Source organism: Gymnodraco acuticeps, unplaced genomic scaffold (genome assembly GCF_902827175.1).
Source record: "Gymnodraco acuticeps unplaced genomic scaffold, fGymAcu1.1, whole genome shotgun sequence".
In the NCBI taxonomy this organism is placed as follows: domain Eukaryota; kingdom Metazoa; phylum Chordata; class Actinopteri; order Perciformes; family Bathydraconidae; genus Gymnodraco; species Gymnodraco acuticeps.
The window spans coordinates 25103-47270 of NW_022990312.1; the positions used below are offsets into that span (position 1 = coordinate 25103).

Here is a 22168-nt window from a genome sequence, read left to right on the forward strand (position 1 = left end):
CTTTAAGAGAGGTTTTGAAGTTAAGTATAGTTTTACTTTCCTTTCCAGTTGTTCCAGTCCTTTCGGATATGTCGGGACAGAATTTATTTTACCGGACAAATTTGAAACTTACCGGTCATGTTTCAATAATAAGAATAAGAATGGTGTAGTAAAGTTTCCGTTAGCAGGTAATCACCGGACTATGACAGGATATGCTGATGTTTAAAACTCAGTTAATGGGAGTCATTTTCATATTGCTTCAGTTTATAATCATTTTTCAATAAATGATTCCACAAACAACAAACAACATAATTATTACATTCAAACAAACTACTTGTAGTAGATGAAGTACATTATTCAAAAGTTTACATTAACTTTGGATAATAACACGGGAGAAACGGATCCTCTCTTTTCCCCTCTCCCTCTTTCTCTCTCCTGACAGCCCGTCTGTTTCTCATGCAGCGCGCTAAACAGTGGGCGGGGCTTCAGGTGATTAGGCAGCAGCTGATCTGATCTCTCTCAGGTCCGGTTATACTTCCAATAGTATGAAGCTGCAGCGTCGGAGACAGCAGTTACAGGACCGCAGTTACAGGACCGCACCACGTGACGGCGGCACGTGACGGAGCACGTGACAGCACGTGACGGCGGCACGTGACGGTCAACGCACGTTCACATGAATGTTTATATGTATATTAAACAAACAACACTGTTTCATTATTATTAAAAAGAAAACAACACTGTTAAACACTGTTTCAGAATACATTTTTATTTATTTTTATTTCCACACTGTGGGGGTCTGCTGTCAGGCAGTTTTGGCAGAGCTCATAGAGTAAAATGTGATATATTGACATATATATTAAATCAGATGGGTCAGTCACTGGGGGTGAGGCGGGGTCTGCTGTTTCTTCACTGGGGGTGAGGCGGGGTCTGCTGTTCCCTCTCCAGGGAGATAACCTGTCGTGGCACTCTGAACACTGGCTGAAGGGTTCCCTCCAGCAAGCTTCTGGCCTCCAGAGTCCAGAAGTCAAACCTTTGGCCATGCCTTTGAAACAATAAGAACAAGACGTCATCTAAAGTATTGCATAGGGAAAGGCTAAGGCATTGGTGCACAATTGATATGCATTAATAATCTCAACAGATATTGCCACCCAGAGTCTTACAGCTCTTGTTACTGATGGTCTACTGATCTGTACATGGTTAACCTAATATAATAGATAATCTACAAGTGACCCTCAAAATAAAGTGTTACTTAAATCAAAACACACATATTGTTAAGGGCTTTCATACCCTTGTATTTCAAAATGCTGCATGAGAAGAAGACACCACCACTTCCGAATCAAAGGCATGTCCCTCTGAATGAAATTAGAAAGTGACAAAGACCATTTTTGATTCACAATGTCCACAATAAATCATTTTTCTTCAACATGAACAGTATGATGCAACATAAGCAACACTTTAAGTAGGCATTTACTTCTTTAGTAAACAAAAATCCTAAACTAACCTCCTGGAATTGAAGCCCGGCGCTTGTGACAATGGACAGAGTGTACTGGAACAGAGAAGATGGAAAACAAAGCATTATATTTACAATGTTTACAGAAGCCTGCAAACGTGCCAACTGATACCCTACCATAAGCATAAAAATTCCGCAGTCATTTCCAGACATCTGGCGTGGCAAGCCCTAAAATCAACATCAAAAAAAGATAACATACAAATACATGACTGATAGATAAACCCCAAGTGTTCTCCGTCACATGATGATTTGTACATGATATGCTGCAGAGTACAGGCAATAGTAATGTATCTTTGCAGTAGCTATGCATTTATTATTAATATTTGTTGTGCATTGATTATTCACCGCAATATCATGCCCAGTCTTCTCTGTCCAGCTCCCAGGATTAATCTGCTGAGCAAGATTTCTACAAGACAAACATTAAAAAATTAACAAAAAGACATTTTGGAATTCATAATGTTAAAGTTCTTTGGTACTTGTGCAAATAAGTCTACAGTAGCTGCCACATGTCTTTGTCAAAATTGCCTTGCAGTACCGGCATGAACAGATATTTAGAAAGATAACAATTATTTCCTAAAATCAGAGAAAAGCTCACACATCAGAGAAAAGCAATACAAATAATTTCAAACATATATATGTGACAACCACTGAGACATTAGACAATAGGAACCAAAACATACCAGTACAGGCTATAGGAACGTAGCCAAAATGTAATGTGCCATATGAACGTGGCGAACAGTATGTCTTATCTGTTGACCTAAACATTGCTCTGTACTCAGCATCACCAAACCCAGACTCGTGCATGGTGTACTGCGAGTCTAAAAAGATCATCTCTCTCAGGAGTGGCTTCATGATCTATAATATGGTAATGAGTAAAGAGGTGCACAATCGTTTACAAGTCATTAGGACAGGGAGTAGAGTTGTAGTTGACTGTTGAAATACACATGAATTAACAGGTAACAATTGACATTTAAAGGATTCAAATTATGAAATAGTTGTAATAATAAAGGGAAATAATTCAGTAATATGTGTAAGTTCATGAAAATGTTCAAAAACATTACATTTAAAATGATGCAAAAGTTGTGACCAATAATGAGAAATGACTGACATTTATGGTTGGTCTTTGTTTTGTTTACCTGTTACTAACACTACCTAATTACCAGTATTATTATAGACACTAGTGTATGTAGTTACAGTAAAATGTCCTTACACAGAGTACAAAGTGTCCTGGCCCATTTGCATTGGTCCATGCCGGAAAGACTAAGAAGTCTTTCATGTTGATATCCTCCTAACATTTATGAAACAACATCTTGTTATTATGTAAATCTACAATTTTGTGACCGCATACATATTTTGTTATTTTATATAGACTTACCGGAAAGTTGGCAACCATGTTGCTTTGTCTGTTCTTCCAAGTAGGAACAATGTACATGTCCTCTATATAAATGTCTTTGCCCTATTGGAAAAAACAACAACTTTGAAAGTAGACTAAAGTATAACAGAATATACTTACAGCTAGTCTGCTTAATTTAGGCTTTAGTCTTTTATATATGTTACATACGTGTTGCCGAGCTGCTTCGTGAATCCATTTCATGCAGGCATTCCCAATCTACAAGACACAATCAAAACTCATCAATGAACAAGCACAAAAAAACAAAAACAAAAACCTCCTAGTATTAACAAACTTCTCACTACCGGTACTCACATGAGCATCCATGTTTCTTCCCAACCCCAGGCTCCAGAATTCTTCTCGTGTGATACATGTGTGCCCTTCTTTCACAAGGATCTCTGATCCAGGCCTTGCAGTGTCCAACACGTAATTGAGCTGCAAAAAAAAACCCAGCTATTAGTCAGATAATACACACTATTATCATACTAATACATACAATACTGAATACATTTGAAGCCATTTTGACGTATATTACCTATGTCAATAAGTTTCTGTTTTTGTAGTGTAGGCTATTTGTCTTTTGTAGAGATTTTTTATTTATTCTTTATAAAATCTCGCCTTGGGCAGCAAATTGGCTAGAACCGGCCCTGGTACTAGGCCTCAAGAGCCTTTATTGTGCTGTCAGACTCATAGAAACCAATTGGCGGTGCGCACTTCGCACGTGCACACGCTAAAAAACTCCACGCGCTCGAATTATACTGGGCCCACGTGCCTTGGCACCGCTGCTATGACTCCATCCTAGGGGAAACACTGGTGTGTACTATGACAAAGAATGAATATTTCTACTAATTAGCTTACCAGTTGGTCCTGGATATGATTCCTGTCTTTTTCCCAGGGCTTCACTGTTGCCGAATAGCTGAGGGCCTCTGTCGGGGACAAGGCGATGGCTTCTGTCAGGGGCACGGCGATGGCTTCTGTCAGGGGCACGGCGATGGCTTCTGTCAGGGGCACAGCGATGGCTTCTGTCGGGGGTACTGCATCTGCTGAAACTAAAGTAGAAAAACTCAATACCAGTCATACATATGTCAGTGATGTTTAAGAAAGCTAAACCATCTGGTGAAAGAAGTTCCTAATCATGATATGCTATGAAACTACTGTCATACAGAAAAACTAAATTAAGAACATGCCAGGACATGATCACTCTTTCCCCCCCCCCCCAACGTGACTAATAATATGCTTGTAAGAGAATATTTTAATCCGATCTTGATTGTATAGAGTTTCTCAGCTTTTCTTAGAATCTGTGTTATTGCAAACATGCTTTTCGTTAGTCATATGATTCTCTGTAAGTTGAGGTCACAGGTCAAGAAGCTTCTCTGCTTTTCCTGTGGGGGAGGGTTTCCTGTCCCCATACATTTGCGAGACAAACAGAGCTTTGTCCCGACATCTGGCGATGATTAGGTAAAGCGCGGGCTTCTGTGGTTCCGCCTCTTCTCATGTTGGTGCGTGGTGTCTCGCCTTTGTGTCAGAGCTGGCCAGGTTTCGTCCTGACAAGGGTCGAAGCTTTGCTATCTCTCCGGCTGTATTAAAATGTACTCTTAAATAAACTCTCAGTGTTTTGGCTAACGACGATCCAGACTCTATCATTTCACCTCAACATTGCTACACAGAAGTTTTCCTCACAGATTGGCGTCGCGAACAGTATACCAAAAGATCTTCAGAACTGGTAAGTGTAATTTCAAATCTATATTTGGACATTGCCTTACCAGACTCTGTGATTGACGGTATCATAAATTACCTGTGAAACTGAGCAGATGCAATTTTTTTGGGTCTCTCTATTTACATCTGTGGAATTTTTTTTTTTTATGATAACCTGGGGAATCGGTGTCAAATGGGGATTCTGTCCTGGCCGATTTTCCCTGTGATTACTACTGGGGCAAGTACCTACAAGAGCAAGCACAGCTCATGTAAAGAACAATAAGAATATTTGGGGCTAATAAATAACCTCGGAATATCGACTTTTACCGATTTCCTCTGTGTGTGTTTCCTGGAATTAAATTACCAGACAATTACACACGGCAAATATTCGGAGAGACCTTAAGGAGAGCATCAGTAAGGTTGAACTTCTGTTCAAAAGCAATGTAAAGATTTGTAATTGAAACGAATCGCCGAATTCTGGAGATTTCAGCTGTAAACTGGTCAAATCGACTCGCCTCGAATTCTGCCTGTTGCTGCGGGGGATTGTGTGTAGATTTCCCTCCTCCCCCCTGCGGAGAGCGGCAGGCGAGGAGAAATAAAGCACAGTGTCATATTCTCTTAATCACACCATTATGGTTTTGGAACTAAACATAACGGTTATTAATGGGAAGGGTGATGGGGCAGTGTGACATCGAGCTGTGTTTCATAACTGACGAGTTGTTAAATTTGGCTGTTGTTTTAAGACAGGGTAAATAAAAAAGCCTCCGCTCTCCGGATACGGAGGGAGCGGAGCACTACTAAATTGGCATGGTGGTTGTTTGATTGAGAATAAATTAGTTATTGCTCTTCAACAGATTCCGTTCTTAGCACTTGTACAAGTATATGAGTAAGAAGGCACTCATATTAAACAGATATTTCCCTACCCGCTGGAATCTCCCTAATTCGGATTAAATTAAATTGGATTCACTTTGGCTATCGCGCTGATTTTTGTTGCGAGTACATGTTTGTTTGTCTAATTGCAGTGTTTGTTTTATTGTACTAACCGTTAAACATGGGTAATACTGCCTCCACAAACGATTCAGTTGGTAAGAGGAAAACCATTTCACGTACCAAGACACCATCTAAAGATCCAATTACAGACAGCCATTACACGCACATCTTTTCTCCTAACATGCCGTCTGGAATTGTTGGAAGAAGCTTGGATTGGTCTAAAGTTATGCCGTTTACATCGTTACTTTGCGAACACTCACAACAGATTAATCAGAAAGGGAAGATTCAATTTGATTTGCCATTAACAGGTACTTTTGACATGGGCGTGTTGTGGCAGGCATTTAAACTGGTTGAAAATAATTCAAATTGCTCATGGGATATGGGATACATGAAAGAATGTGTTAAAGCATGGATGTCTATTGCAGAGAAAAGAGGTTATGATGAGCGAAAGAATGAAAAATCTGTTGGCACCGAGCGAGGCTCCATTGAGCTCAAAGCATTGATTGATGGGGTTTCTAAATGTGCGGAGAGTTGTCATTTGCTTAGTCTAGAGGCTGCTTTTGATGTTAAATCAGAGAACATGTCCAGAATTAAGGAAAGACACGGAAAAGACGTTGCAGCGTTGCGAAATCAGTGATGTACGATTGGTTGAAAAGACAAGGGAAGTCTCCCAGCCTGTCTCAGCTCATTTGCATTTTGACAGACACTGGGCTGCTGGAAGGAAAGCAGGCTGTATCTCTCTGTACAAAAATAATTCCCGCGAAAGAACTCTCAAATCCCGTTGCGAGAAACTCCGATGATGATCTGTTAATGACAGCTGCAGCTATCATGAATGAAAATGGGTTGAGATATCAGACAGGACATCATAGAGAACTAGATTCAGGACAAGAGGAGCAGAGTGCAGCGGAGGGTGAAGGGGATTTTTCAGACGACAGCCCGTTGCGAAATCCCCCTCCTCGTATTCCGCCACTCCGTTTACACGATTATCCAGGATCGCCGTACGGCAGCAGTTTTCCAAAAAATTTCCAGCGTAAAATTATCACGAGAATGCAAACATCTCAGAAAAATTATTCTGCTGAAACTGTGACCGCCCCGAAAATTCTGATAGGAGAGGTTCCAGTTTTTAAGCCATGGACACCCGCTGAGGTCATTGATGTCACTAATCACGCTCCCAGTCTCACCAAAAGCCCAGATGAGTATCTGTCGTGGTTGACTAATGTCTGCTCAGTTTATAACTGTTTGGTTCATGATGTTAAACAGCTGATAATCTTAACATACAAGGCAGATTGGCCCACGTGCAGAGACGAGTTTAAATTCCCTGAGTGTACGCCTGCAGGTGATTGGCCTCTGACACAGACACGCGACATGTGGATTCAAAACATCGCTGCTTTGGCTATTAGAGCATGCGCTAAGACTCACACAGATTTTTCCCAAGTGATGGCTTGCGTACAGAACCCAACAGAAAATGTCCCAGAATGTATCCAGCGTTTCATGACAGTGTGGGATAATAATGCGGGCATACAGACCTTGTTGCATAATTTAATCCCAGAGACAGCTCAAGCCTACATGATGGCGACTCCTGACTGGCAAGTTAAAACCTGGAAACTCACGATAGCCACAATGCGTGCCCTGCATAGGAGCCAGATATTTCTGACCCCCAGAATTGCCCAGCTGCTGCAACAATTGCCTCAAAATACACAGGCTTATCAGGGTGCGGATAACTCCCAGCAGTTTCAGGGACAAAACCGCACACAGCAGTATCAAAATCAGGGAAGATCACAGGATTATCAAAACAAGAGCAAACAGCAGCAGAATAAAAATTCCAAAAAGTTGATGCCATGTCATGTTTGCGGCGCAACGGACCACTGGGTGGGGCAGTGCGAAAAGCGATGGGGGGCTCAGCAGAACACACAATCCTTGCCTGTTCTCCCCCAACCCCCCCGGCATCCTGCATTAATGCCGCCCCCCCACTATGACAGACAAACCCAACAGGGGCAAAATGGTCAGCAAAGTGGATTTAATATAAGATAGGGGTACCATGGAGAAATAGGATCAGATTCACAGCATTTCCCCATTCAAGCAGCAACAATTCGCCTTTCCAATAACCCGCGTGAAGATCCGATTATGCCCGTTGATTTTAGTGGTACGGCTGTAGATATTTTGATTGACAGCGGAGCCACATTGTCTGCAGTACGTACTAAGGAGAAAGTGTGTGAAGCAACTAATGATTTTGTTACAACAATAGGAGTTGCTGGCATTTCTATGTCCGAACCCATTTCAGAGAGTACGAATGTTTCAATCGAAGGGTCTAATGTGCAACACTCTTTCATTATTTCAGATGGAAGTCCTATTAATCTAATGGGCAGAGATTTGCTTTGTAAGTTACAGGCAACAATACATTGCACTCCAGATGGATTGTTTTTGACAATTCCTGACAGTAAAATCTATCAAGCTGTCCAATTCATTCAATCATCTCAAGACAACTTTTATTGTTGGTCATTTCCAGATTTCAACATGATTTCTGTTTTCTCCACAACAGGAATTCAGAAAATTGCTAGCCTTTCTCCTGTGTGTGCTTATTTAATGTCCCTCATGCGGCCTGTGTTGAATTGTCACTGCACAGCTGCTTTTAACCCGTCAGATGACTACGCGCGATCAGTAAGAGGTTTTTGCAACAGCTCAGATCGGTTGAGATGTGAGCAGTTTTTGTTCATTGGCCCACAGGGGTGTGCATTACCCCTCAGGCTAACACCCACCCTACAGGCCTTTCATGTTGAAGAAGCAGCCCGCTGCCAGGCTCGGCTGGAAGCTGCAAAAGTTTCCCCTCCCCCCTACACACACACACACACACCTAAAAGTAATTAACTTTGGAGAGGAGCATTTTTTGCTGAGTCTCGCTGAGCCAATTGCTCTTCCTCAATGCACATTCCTCCACTTACAACCAAACCCCCCCACAGAGTATGGCCCCCCTTCAGATTTTTCAGAAGTACCGGCTACATTATGGGCCAAACACAAGAACCATGTTGGGTTTGTCAGCTCAGCTCCTCCACACAGAGTGACACTGAAAGCCAACGCCAGATTGCCAGCTATCAGACAATACAATTTACCCCATAGAGCCATTTTGGGAATTGAAGGAGTCATCCAATCTCTGCTCGATCAGGGCGTATTGATCTATACAACCAGCCTGTGTAATACTCAAATTCTACCCATACCTAAGCACAATCGCCCTGATGAGTGGCGCTTTGTCCAAGATTTGCAAGCTATTAATGCTATTGTCATTCCGACAGCTCCAATTGTGCCGGACACTAATTCGATCCTTGCTTCTCTGCCGCCAGACTCTAAGTACTACACAGTGATTGATTTGTGTTCAGTGTTTTTCTCTGTTCCTCTGCATCCAGACAGCCAGTATCTGTTTGCATTTACTTTTAAAGGTAAACAAATCACATACACGCGCCTCCCACAGGGGTTTGTTGAGTCGCCTACTGTGTACGCAGCAGCTGTTAAGAGAGATCTGGACACTTTGGTCCTGACAGGAGGTAGTACCTTGCTTCAGTACGCAGATGACCTGTTGTTAGCTTCTCCCAACAAAGACGCCTGTCGCATCGACTCCATTCTGCTCATGAAAATACTTTCTGAATGCGGACACAGAGCATCCCTGGCCAAGTTGCAATACTGCCAGACTGAGGTCACGTATTTGGGTCACATTCTAAGGGATGGACACCGTCTCCTCTCGCCAGCAAGGATTTGCCTGTTGCACAAAGTACCACCACCTCGCACAAAGAAGGACATGCTTTCCTTCTTGGGCATGGCAAATTATTGCAGACACTGGATTTTTGAGTACGCTGCGATGGATTCTGTCCTGCGTGCTGCCACTCTGCAGGCTGCCCCTAACATTGTTCAATGGTCTGAGGACATGCACACAGCTTTTCAGGACTTAAAGCAGGCCCTCATATCTGCTCCTGCCCTGGGGCTCCCTGATTACGATCAACCTTTTCTGGGGCTCCCTGATTACGATCAACCTTTTCATCTACACGTCCATGAGAAGGGGGGCTTTGCAACGGGCATTTTGGTACAGAAGCATGGCTCTAATTTCCGGCCTGTTGCATACTACTCATCTCGACTCTCCCCTGTGGTACTTGGTATGCCTTCATGCCTGCGGGCTGTGGCCGCAGTTGCGATAGTTGTAAAACAATCCTCTCCCATTGTACTGGCCAGTGACTGTGTAGTACAGGGGTGGCCAACCCGCGGCTCTCGAGCCGCATGCGGCTCTTTGCCTAGTTTCATGCGGCTCTTCAGTTCATATCGAATTTTATGTGTGAGTTTGGGGGAGAGACACTGACTCCTGACTAGTGTTGCACGGTGTACCGATACTTGAAAGGTACCGCGATACCCTGCCGTTAAAAACGTTACTATTCCTCCGTTTCATTAGTATCGGTACTTTAAGAATGACGGGGGAAAAGTACTCCGGTGAGAAAAGCGCCGTTTTAATAAGAGCCGTGTGTGTTCAGCGCTCTGCTTCCACTCCCTGCACTGCAGCCGTGCCTGCAGTCCCGCCCCTCTCAAGCACGCTCTAAGTCCATCCCCTCTCTCGTGCACGCGCTAGCTGCCAGAGCATGTGAGAAAACGAGAAGCATGGCTGCAAGTGGGAGTGCAACTGCCGCTGCGCCTCGGCTTGTTGACAAAAGACGCCAGAAGCGAAATTTGGAAGTATTTTAGCTATATCTCTGACAGTGAGGGCAAGCCTACGGACACCACGAGGCCTGTCTGTAAGACATTTATTAATTGTATTTAATACGAATTCTTGTCATTTATTTTATTTATTGTTCTCATTGTTTAAAAGTTTGTGTTATGGTTCTGGTGTGAAATAAAGCACAATAATTACATTTAAGACTGTTTCCCTTTTTTTAAGAAAATATCGAAAAAGAATCGGAATCGCAATTCTTGACTTGGTATCAAAACCAAAATGTTGGTATCGTGACAACACTAGCTACTCCTGACAGTTAAACCTGATATTTAGTAGGTCTGTTAAGTATTGAATGCTGATAATTCTGACGTAATTTGGCCGGTCAAAGTTGTTTGGGCTCGGATAAAATCGCTCCGTTACTTTCGTCCCGTGTTATGTATGTTGTGTGTCAGTATGAGAGGATGACAGCGCGTATAATTTTGATGTGGCCCAAGAGCCAATCACAATAATACCTGCGATGCAGTGAACCAATCACCTTTGAGGGGGGGGGGGGAAACCTATCGTTGATTAAACATTATCCAGTGTTTCCCCTACCATTGTCTTGGAGGGGCGCTGCGCCCCGCCAACGGAGCCCCGCGCCCCCCCTGAAATTCAAGGTGTTTAAAAAAAATATATATATATAATTTTTTTAAAAAAAATATATATATAACACCAAATTGCAAATAATCTATAACTACTGTCACTTTTCACATTGAACATGTGCTCTTTTATTAAATAAACTAAACGCTTTCATTTTAAGTTGTGAGTTTAGTGTTTTTGACCCTATAAGAAACACTGATGCATTAATCAATAACAATAATCCACAGCTCCTCTCTCTGCTCCAGAGGATTTAAAAAATATATATCCCAATGCCACAACAATGCATCAGTGACGTGGTTGAAATCTTGTCTCCAGAAAACAAAAAACTGAAACAAGCGATATCAGTGACTGTGTGTTTGATGTGGCTCTTTGAAGTAACATAGAAAAAATGTGGCTCTTAACCTCTGACTGGTTGGCCACCCCTGGTGTAGTACATGTCCCACATGCAGTTTTGCATATTCTGAACACCTCTGCTACTCAGCATATGACGGCAGCAAGACGATCTGGTTATGAAGCGGTAATTCTTTCAAGCCCACACATCACTCTTAAACGCTCCCCCCCCCTAAACCCAGCTACGCTGGTGCCAATTCCAGATTTTGAAATAACACATGACTGCGTCACAACGATTGACATGTCTTCTTCCCCCAGAGCTGATATGTTGCAAACTCCTATCTCTAATTCAGATATGATTCTGTACACAGACGGGTCTGCGAGCAGGCCGTCTGACACAGTACACTTAGCAGGCTATGCTGTTGTGAATGACTGGGAAGTTTTAGAAAGCCGGGCCTTGCCAAATGGCACGTCAGCTCAGGCTGCAGAGTTGTATGCTCTGCTTAGGGCGTGTATTTTGGCTGAAGGTAGAGTTGCAACCATTTTCACAGACTCCAGGTATGCATTTGGTGTGTGCCATGATTTTGGTGTCTTGTGGAAAATGCGCGGTTTCTTAACATCGGCTGGTAAGCCTATTCAACATCATGCGTTAGTAGCTGAGCTATTAGACGCTATCCTGCTCCCTGCACAGCTAGCAGTAGTTAAATGTGTTGCTCACACAAATTCTGATGATCCTATTTCGCGTGGAAATGCGTTAGCCGACACCGCGGCTAAACAAGCAGCAGTTTCCTGCTCTTCTATGGTGCTCCAATGCCCCTCAACACAACCCGCAGGAACCATTTGTTTGCCTTCTTTTAATGATGACCTCCTGGACATGCAAGCCCACGCTGATGTTAGGGAGAAAGATTTATGGCTAAGACGAGGTTGTACACTTGACGCTGAGTCCAGCTTGTGGCTCCACCCAGACGGCCGGATGGTCTGTCCCCGTTCGTTCCTCCATGTTTTGGCACATGTTGCACATGGCAAATCACATGTAGGAAAAGGAGGGATGAATGGGATTATAAAGTCACAATGGTTTGCTCCAGGCATCACACTAGCTACACAGACCCTTGTAGATAGATGCATGATATGCCAGCAGACAAGAAGAAGAAGTGGTCCAGTTCAGCATGAACACTTAACGCCCCCCTCGGGGCCCTTTGTAAATATGCAAATTGACTTTTCACACATGCCACCATGCTAAGGATTCAAATATATTTTGGTAATAGTGTGCCAGTTCTCCAAATGGGTAGAGGCCTACCCTACCAGAAAAGAAGACGCTAGAACAGTTGTAAAGTGTCTTCTCAAAGATGTTATCCCTAGATTTGGTGTTCCAGCAGGGATTAACAGTGACAGAGGTCCAGCATTAATTTCTAAGATAACCCAGAGTCTAGCTACAGTGTTAGGGTTCAAATGGCAATTGCATGTTCCCTATCATCCACAGAGCTCAGGTCAGGTTGAGAGAATGAACTTGACTATAAAGGAGAAACTCACCAAGACAATGTTGACCACAGGACTAAAATTGGTAGACGCGCTGCCGCTAGTTCTGTGCTCCATCAGAAGCGCACCAAATGCAACGACAGGGCTTAGCCCACACAAAGTATTGATGGGAAGCGTAATGTTCACAGGGTCTAGCCCCCCAGTAATACCCCACAAACTCACTCTTTTGTGGACAGATGATTACATGACTAACTATGTCAAATATCTAACTGACATGTTGAGAAAGTTTCACAGGCAGGTGGCTGACAGGCTCCCTCAGCCCGGAGAGGGGCCCACCCAACCTTTTCAGATTGGTGATAATGTACTAATCAAATCGCTTGAAAAATATGTTTTGTCTCCCAGGTGGAAAGGTCCTTTCCAGGTATTAATAGTGACCAGAACAGCCCTGAGAGTACAAGGTAGAGCGGAGTGGATTCACGCTTCCAGATGTCATCTCTCTCCTCTACCGGATGCTGGCGTGTGAAGGCAGTCATCATCATCGTCATTCTGGGTTTACTATACCTGGCCAAGGATTCCCTACTGGATGAAGCTGTGAAAATCCCAACGACAGGTGGCGGGGGCTCTCGCCCCTCTGAGGGAGAAAATAAGGTGCTCTTATCTAAGAGCGCAGACGACTTGACCACTCAGGGCCCAGACCCTGAGGCCAAAACAACACCAACAAGCAAAGCAGTGCCTAGCGACAAGGACAGGTTGTATCCAATCACCACACAGACATTCAGTATGGTGCGAGAGACACAAAGAGAGAGAAAAGGAGGGAGAATCAGATGGATTGTCTCCCTCCCTGATCATAAGTCAGAGACTATTTCTTTTAACTGCCCAATTTCAATATGTGACTCATCTAACTGTATTATTGTGTTTCCTATGTCCTTAGTTTACCCAACGTGGGAGATGTATCCAAAGAACCAGTACCATTGGTTCAGGTTCGCACCAGAGGGGGTAAGGATGGCTCTCAACACCATTGAAGAAATGCCCCCAGAACTGTGGTGTAGCACTGTAGAACAGTTCAAGACACTGATAAGGGATAAGGTAAAATGTACAATGAGGAAACCAGATTACCAGGTTCCCAATCCAGGTGTCACTGCATGCACATTTACTGGACTAGATAGCAAAACAAATGTTCCATCTACTCCACTTAAACAATCAGGAGGTGATGTAGATTCTTCAAAAAAGGCCTTAATCACTCCTTTTAAACGAACTAAAACTAATTCTGCAGTAAGTTTAATGTTAGACTACGCGCATGAACGTAATGTTAGCAACTGTTGGCTGTGCCAAAATATGCCAGAATCAATGCATTCTCCTATGTTTAGCCCAATTCCTTTCACGAAAGCTGACTACGGTTTAGTGAGCTGGAATGACAAAGCATCCAGAATTAGCGATGAGGCGGAGGATTGTTACACTCCTTCCTACCCCATTACACTGAAGACAGAACTTAGCAACCTTTACAGTACAAGGGCTTAGTCTCTCTCATTGTTGATACAGTAAATAAAAATTACCTGCCTGACGGTTTCAAACGGTTGATGTTTTTAAAACTAATATATATGAAGAAATACGTTAACCTAGCTTTTGAATACAGATTCCAGTTAGCTCTAGCTCAGACTAATTGTTCGGCTAACTTTACAAGTCCAACATGTATAATGCAACCACACACACCATCTTTGTTGGTTGAAGCTTTGGTAACAGTTGTGCCCTGGTTTGGCTCTAGAACAGTGGACTACGTTGAGGTTAAAATACATGACTGTACTAAGCCAATACCCTTAGGCAAGCCCCCTACACGTGACTGCTCAGTATATGTTCCCCCAATTGTGGTGCATGAATGGAAGAATGTGTCCATCTGTTTCCAGAATGAAGTAGGATCTCACACCTCTCCAGATGTGGGACACAGCGACTGTAATACCATAGTGAGGGTAAACTTAGCCAGAATTCCCCTCCCACAGAGAGTTTACTTAGTTTGTGGGGATCGCGCGTACGGCTGTGTGCCATATGACGTTTTTTATGGCACCTGTTATCTAGCCTACCTAATCCCTTTAATCCGTAAAGTAGAGGCTAATGAGATTGCAGCGATACTTCCCTCTCTACACAGGAACAGCAGGTCAATTACACAAGGACAACAGATAGCTAGCCTATTTCTGCCTTGGTACGGTATTTATGTTACTCAGCAGGAAATTGTGGCACTGTCCGAAGTTGTAGAACATCATCTAAATGTATCCAACACAGCGATGTTAGCTGAACACAAAGAATTGCAGGAAGTTAGGACAGTAGCACTACAGAATCGCATGGCGCTAGATCTCCTCTTAGCTGCCCAGGGGGGCACATGCAAGGTGATTGGAAGTGAGTGCTGTTCTTTCATTTCTGATGCTACACCTGAAGTTATGGATATGGCTCATGATACGGCTAGGGGAATAAAATAATTGCATGAAACTCATGGGTTTACATTTGGGGATTTAAGTGGAACCTTTGGATCCTGGGGAGCGGGGTTGGTTAAATTTGTTGTTACTGTTTCAGTGTTTATCTTGGTTGTGCTAATCCTAGTGATCTGTTTGATCACTGTGGTTAAATTAGCCATACGAAGGGTGGCCAAGAACGCCCTCCAAGCCCCACAGAGGCTAGTGGGGCATTCGACTGTAAATGACACAATGTTGATGTATGACACAGAGCTTCCAGATCCATGGGTCTCCATCGCGATTTCTGCCCCATGGGTACCCCCGTTCAGAGATTGAGAAATTGATTACAGTTGATACTCTGAATAAAGAACAGATGTTTTGATATTGATTACAGTTGATACTCTGAATTAAAGAACAAATGTCTGATTTTTCCTTTTCAGGTTGTTATACAATAAAATGTCTGATTCTTCCTTTTCAGATTTTGAACAAATGTATTTGAATGAAATATATGTACTACTAAGTGCCTTACTCTTGAATAAAGCGTAATGAAGTAAACGTAAAGTAATGTTAAAGATTGAGGACACTGTAACTTTACAGATTACAGATTGATCGATTCATCACTGCGAATTTATACCTTAACTGGGAATTTTAGCTGGATCTCTCATGATTCTGATTTATACCTCAATTGGATTTCTTATAATCCTAAATTCTAATTGTGTTTTTAATAAGTAATTGCCTTGAAGTAAATCTTTGAGATGTAAACTGATTTAGAATTTGTGTTTGATGAATGAGATTAACTAAGTGATAAATGATAAAAGATCTTATTTTTGAAACATATATTTTGCTATTATATTTTTGTATTTCATGTGTGTTTATTATTGTGCTTTTTGACAAAAGATGCCAAACACTGAAGAGAGATGATTTTTCTATTATGATTGACTGTATTCAATCATGGTGATTGAAGTGTTTTCAATCTTGTTTTACTTTTGATGTAATTAATGTGAGTGAGCCCACAACTCTGAAGACGCTTATTGATTTAAGTATTGACTGAAATATTCTTAGACTAATGTTAATTGGTTATCAATAGATTGATAAAAAGAATGGACTGTAAGAGAATATTTTAATCCGATCTTGATTGTATAGTTTCTCAGCTTTTCTTAGAATCTGTGTTATTGCAAACATGCTTTTCGTTAGTCATATGATTCTCTGTAAGTTGAGGTCACAGGTCAAGAAGCTTCTCTGCTTTTCCTGTGGGGGAGGGTTTCCTGTCCCCATGCATTTGCGAGACAAACAGAGCTTTGTACCGACATCTGGCGATGATTAGGTAAAGCGCGGGCTTCTGTGGTTCCTTCTTCTCATGTTGGTGCGTGGTGTCTCGCCTTTGTGTCAGAGCTGGCCAGATTTCGTCCTGACAAGGGTCGAAGCTTTGCTATCTCTCCGGCTGTATTAAAATGTACTCTTAAATAAACTCTCAGTGTTTTGGCTAACGACGATCCAGACTCTATAATTTCACCTCAACATTGCTACACAGAAGTTTTCCTCACAATGCTGTATTTATAAAACAATTGCATAGGAAAACTGCATTTAAAAAAGTTACCCAACACTGCCTGGTTGTGGATGTTGATTGATATGTCGGTTTGAAAAGTCTTTTTTATTTTGTCCAGTCGCTGTTTGTTTTTGTGAACATTGTGATGGTGGATGATATTCCTCATCAGGAACAGATGGGTTGTTGGTAAAGCCATGTTTAGGAAGTAATTGTTTTTTTTCATCCTTGCAAATAGCTGTTCTGCTACTTGGCTATTTATTTTTCCAGCAAGTTGTGGGACCAGGCCAAGCCTCCGCAGGGCATCGCGGGCATCCTTTGTATTGTCCTCATGGAATCGGTCATACAGAGCATAATGCTCAGCTGAGCCGGTTATTGGGTGGCATTCAGGGTCGGGGTCCAGTTTTTTGCAGTTCAGCCAAGGCAGTGACACCTTCAGTTTTCCCTCTTTTGCTTGTGTGATGTTATCTGGAGTTGGGGCCAGTAACCGTCCTTCAAATGGTGTGAAGGGCAACTTTTCTGGTTCTCTGAGATTCATGTGTGTTGCTAGTCCACGTGCAAAGTCATATATGACAATATTTGGCATGTGTTTCCAAGAAAGCAGGAGGTCTGTGAAGTCACGTGGGCTTTCTGCTCTAATGTTACACTTGATACTGTAAACAATGCCGCACGGGCACATAATCACAACCCAACCACCTGAGATGAGAAAAGACAAAGAAAACAGATTTTAAAAAGACAGCCTCAGTTTATCCTGGTAAAAATGTTTGTTTTCATCCTCACAGAGTCAATATGAGATTACATTAAACAATGTATGAAATCCAAAAATAAGACCCCCTTAGCATAACTTTATGAAAACGATAGCTCCCACATTTAGCTTACCTGAGTTCGCCCACATTTTTTGGAAAACCTTGTCGTAGGTTTGTCTTGACTGTATTTCATTGGACAATCTCAGGAGGAGGTCAGAGCGCGATCCAGAGGAATCCAATCCACACTCCCTGCATAACGTCTGCACCACTTCAACCTATCCAATAAAATACATTAAATGTGTGAGGTGCCGCATGTTTTCCGGGCAAATAATAATCTCTCCTGAAGAGAAAGGTATAATAAATAGTGTCTTTACATTCTGGTTGTGCAGTTCCTCTCTCAATCGGTCTTCTGTGATGGTTATTTCCTGGACCTCAGCTGGTTTTTGTGGACGGACTTTAGCAAATTCTGTGTTGAGGACATGGTTTGAGCGGCGTGTATTTTTTCCTATCCACGGTGCCCAAAAGTGGAAAGTGGGTGGTACTGCAAATTGATTTTTTTGCTGACCTTTGGAAATATCAAAACACAAATATATCAATACATCTTGGAGTTGAAGTTAAGTGACATCTTGATAAATGTTAACAGGTTATGGATCTATCTCCATGTCTTAGTTAGTTTGTTTGTTCGTCACATAATTCTGCAGTTGTAAAGTGTGAAATGTTTATTAATTGCTTACTTTTTACAAATCCTCGACCGATCCTTTCCATTGAAAGTGCGTCCCAAAAACATTCCATATCAACCTCTCCATTGAAGTCCACCGGAGGTTGTGGAAGGTCACTTACTAAAGAAATAGTGTACAAATTACAAAAAAAGTGAATTCAGGGAGTAGTCCAGTGTGCAGTCGTCTGATGTAAACAAGTCTATTCCATGAAAGCATTCTCACCTGACAAATGGAAGGCCCCCTTCCTATGGAGGTCCATGATGACCACTGGTGGATGATCACCACAGCTCACACAAGAATACTGGTAATCATGTTCTGTAAGGGCTTCGAAGTGAAGATACCCGTGAATAACTTTATCAGCTGAGGGGAACTGCTCTCCTGAAGTCAATTCCAAATACTCCACCACTCTGCTCACTGCAGTATGGACCTAAGAGAGAAACAAAATAAATGTACAGTCAAATTTCAGTTATACATTTACCAAATAAAAATTATGAATTCACAGATTATGCTTCTATTAACAATTACCTGAAGCATGTTCCTTATGGTTAGGCATAAAGGGAGATCTAGGAGTATCCGGTCATTAAAATTGTGAATGCCGTCTTTCCACTCTTGGTACCGGTAGTGGGCTCCACATTGATGGCAAGATTTACAGTAGGTAGAAACATCTGGAAATCAAAAGATTAAACAAAAATTACAGTTTCATTGAATGATTACTGAAAGTAGAACAAATCTACCACAGTGTATTATAATAAGAAATCAATAAATCAACATCATTGACATACCGTTAACAATATGTGACATGGTCAGGATTTTGGCCTTATTTGTGATGAGGACTGGGTCACTCAAGGGCACGTTGCCTGGGCAGTGCTGGCACATCATCTCCTCTGGAATGAGGTGCCTTGAATATTGCACTTCCACTGATGGAAGCCGCAAATGTTCTGGCAGAACAGCAGGTAACTTTTTGTGACTCAGAATATATTGGGTCATGCCTTGCAATTTTTGGACATCTTTTGGTGGATATGGAACATCGCCCAGATCAGCCTCATCATGACTGTGTTCGTCCTCTGTTGATGCTGCTGCACTCAGGCCGTCCACCTCCTCTGTGCTTCTGACTTTCCTGAATAGTTCACGGTGTGTCTGAAATAAGTGCCATTTTGCAATGTATTTGTGTGGGCATGATATCTTTGTCCTTGCACAAGGACAGTGCCACAAATTCTTCTTTGTGTCGTACGACACCATGACTCTTCCCAATCGACTGTAATATGAAACCGTAGGCTCATATATGGATACATATTTTGTTGTCTTCGGGGTTCCAGTTTTCGAGTACACAGATAAAGGGACGTGGTTATATTTGGCAAGGTTTTGCCGAACGAGGCAGAGGCTCTTTTTATCTTCACCAAACCATTTGTTGTTCACCATCTCCGTTAGAGTTTCTTCATCAAGCTCAGTAGGGGAGGCATAGGATGAACAGTAGGTTATGGATTTTAAATGTGTACATTGATAGGCTTTAATTCCACTCCTCCATGCCAACTCCAGGTTCACCTGGCAGTCATTGTTTTCACAAGACACATGCTGATTTTCTCACCACACTTTATTCTGAACATGCAGAGGAGTACTTGTTCCATGGAAGGCTTTGTGGACAGCATAGACTCCATGTTCAGGATCTATGCATTCACTCGGTAGGTGTGAACTTGCGGTTATGTCCTTTTGTTTGGCAGAGTGCTTTCTTTCCATGTGCCTTTTCACATTTTTTTTATTCATGAGAACATGGCATATGGGACATTTCTTCTTGAGTACAGGCTCTAAACGGACCCTTTGCATCTTTCGCCCTGGGATGATGGGGATTGCTGGATCTGGGATGACGGGCGTCGATGTATCTGGGATGATGGGGATTGCTGGATTTGGGATGACGGGGGTTATGGCAGAGTGTTTTGCCTTGCACAAAGCCAGATGCTTTACAAAGTCTGCTTTGCGCGCCAGCATGGATTGGCAGTAGCTGCAGTGGAAATGGTATACCGGTCGGCAATTAAATCCACATCTGTGAATGGTATACCCTTAAACATAAGAACATAGAATTGTAGTATTATTATTTTGTGATCATATTATTTAAAAGTGTAAATTATGAATACCAAACATCTGGATCAAGTAACTGGTCACCACAAACAAATCATAGGACTTGTTTTGATTTATTGCTAAAATGGAACTGATCATAACATTCAGGTTGCTTTTAATGCAGACACATTGCAACTCCATTTGCATTTCACAAGAGAATGTAAGCTAACTTTACCTTCATGGAGAACTGCACGGTTGAAGTGGCTCTCTAAATGGGCTTGGACCTTGCTCAATTTGGCTGGGTGGAATACATTTGAGGCACATAACGGGCAGTGAAAGTCTTTACAGCATGTAGTACATCGCTGTAAGTCGGGCAAGGATCTCCCCTCTCGGATTGTAATATGCATCTTGAAAAAGAGAGAGCCTAATTGGTCAAACTGAACATTTTGAAACAATTTCACAGACAGACATAAATTAGGCCTAATTGTTAGATTCTGACACAACAGATTCTAACCGACATAACTGACTAAAACACCTCATGCAATATTACAAAACATGTCGAAATGATGAGACTGTCTGATAAACGGTAAACAGGCAGTCAGCACAGTGAAGATTATTTACAATGAATTCAAATTGTAATACAATGACTATTAAAGAAGCATTTACACTGAAGACAGAACTTAGGCTACTGCTGATTTAATGTAGTGGCCATATTGACATGCTTTTGTCATCCGTTGAAGTTTAATTAATTAGCTGACTATAATTAATCATCAGGGTTGGGAAGTTTACTTTTTTTAAATGTAGTAGGTTACAGATGAGTAATTACCCTGTTAAAAATGTAATAAGTAATGTAACTTGACTATGTAACTATTTGTATTGAAATTCTAATGTTAATTATGGTTATTTTATGTTTTTTGTGAGTCACTTTGGATAAAAGCCTCTGTCAAATAACATAACCATAACATACGGTTTCATTAAACAAATAAACAAAACAGTTGGTTTTGCAGCGAGTGATCATAGGCTAACAGATGACATTTAGCACTTGTTGCTTGTATGGCTGTTCAATACAACAGAATAGTTGTTAACTTTAAAAAAAACAACATGATTCACATTACTCATACTCTTACTGTAATTAGTGATTAAATTACTCAACTATTTGAGTTGGGCTTGCCAAAATCACGCTAGTTGCATTAAACAAATGATCAAATATGCTAACGAAGCTAATGCTTTTGCTAATGCTTTTGCCGAAAGCTATAGCTAACGAATAGTTGTTTTTAGAGACTTTAATACGGTTAGAAGCTATCATAAGCAAACATATGTTTGTTTGTATTGCCTTAACACTATCATAGTTAATATTAGCTAATCACACTTCATTTCAAGACACCGGAATTGTTATTAATGTTAAACAAATACAACTTTAAAAGCACTTCACATTACTCACATTCTCTGCGTTGACGTTCACATTCATGTGAACGTGCTCCGTCACGTGCCGCTGTCACGTGGTGCGGTCCTGTAACTGCGGTCCTGTAACTGCGGTCCTGTAACTGCTGTCTCCGACGCTGCAGCTTCATGCTACTCTATACTTCACTCGCGTTTATGTCCATATCGATCAGATCCAGCTCTCCTGAGCGGCCTTTATAGAGAGCACCGATCAAACTATTAAGAGTAAATATCAGCCGACAATGACTGGCGGCCGATCGATCGGAGCATCCCTAATTATTACCAGACATTTTGACCAGCAGGTTTTGAATTTACCGGTTTTTAATGAATTTTACCAGATAAAAACCGGTAATTAACGGAAACCCTAATGTGCGACTGTCGGTCCTATGTTGTAAAAAAAAAAAAATCTCAAAATAATATTTAATTTTTGATTCTCAAAATTACGGGCCAAATAGTATTGCTGGCGGGCCAACAATGGCCTGCGGGCCGCCTGTTGCCAACCCATGACGCAACCCATCATTACTGAGCCTCATT

General features: G+C 41.9%; 1 protein-coding gene across 1 annotated transcript; it reads right to left on the reverse strand.

Annotated features, from left to right (window-relative positions):
* Positions 1-885: 885 nt before the first annotated feature.
* On the reverse strand, positions 886-20125 carry LOC117550397. The gene is given in 15 exon segments (XM_034222826.1): positions 886-1021; positions 1835-1895; positions 2170-2344; positions 2700-2777; positions 2865-2945; positions 3051-3098; positions 3195-3314; positions 3738-3928; positions 16732-17373; positions 17557-17698; positions 17798-17988; positions 18158-18262; positions 18365-18569; positions 18668-18807; positions 18925-20125. Coding segments are annotated over 15 exon segments (3516 nt in total).
* Positions 20126-22168: the final 2043 nt, after the last annotated feature.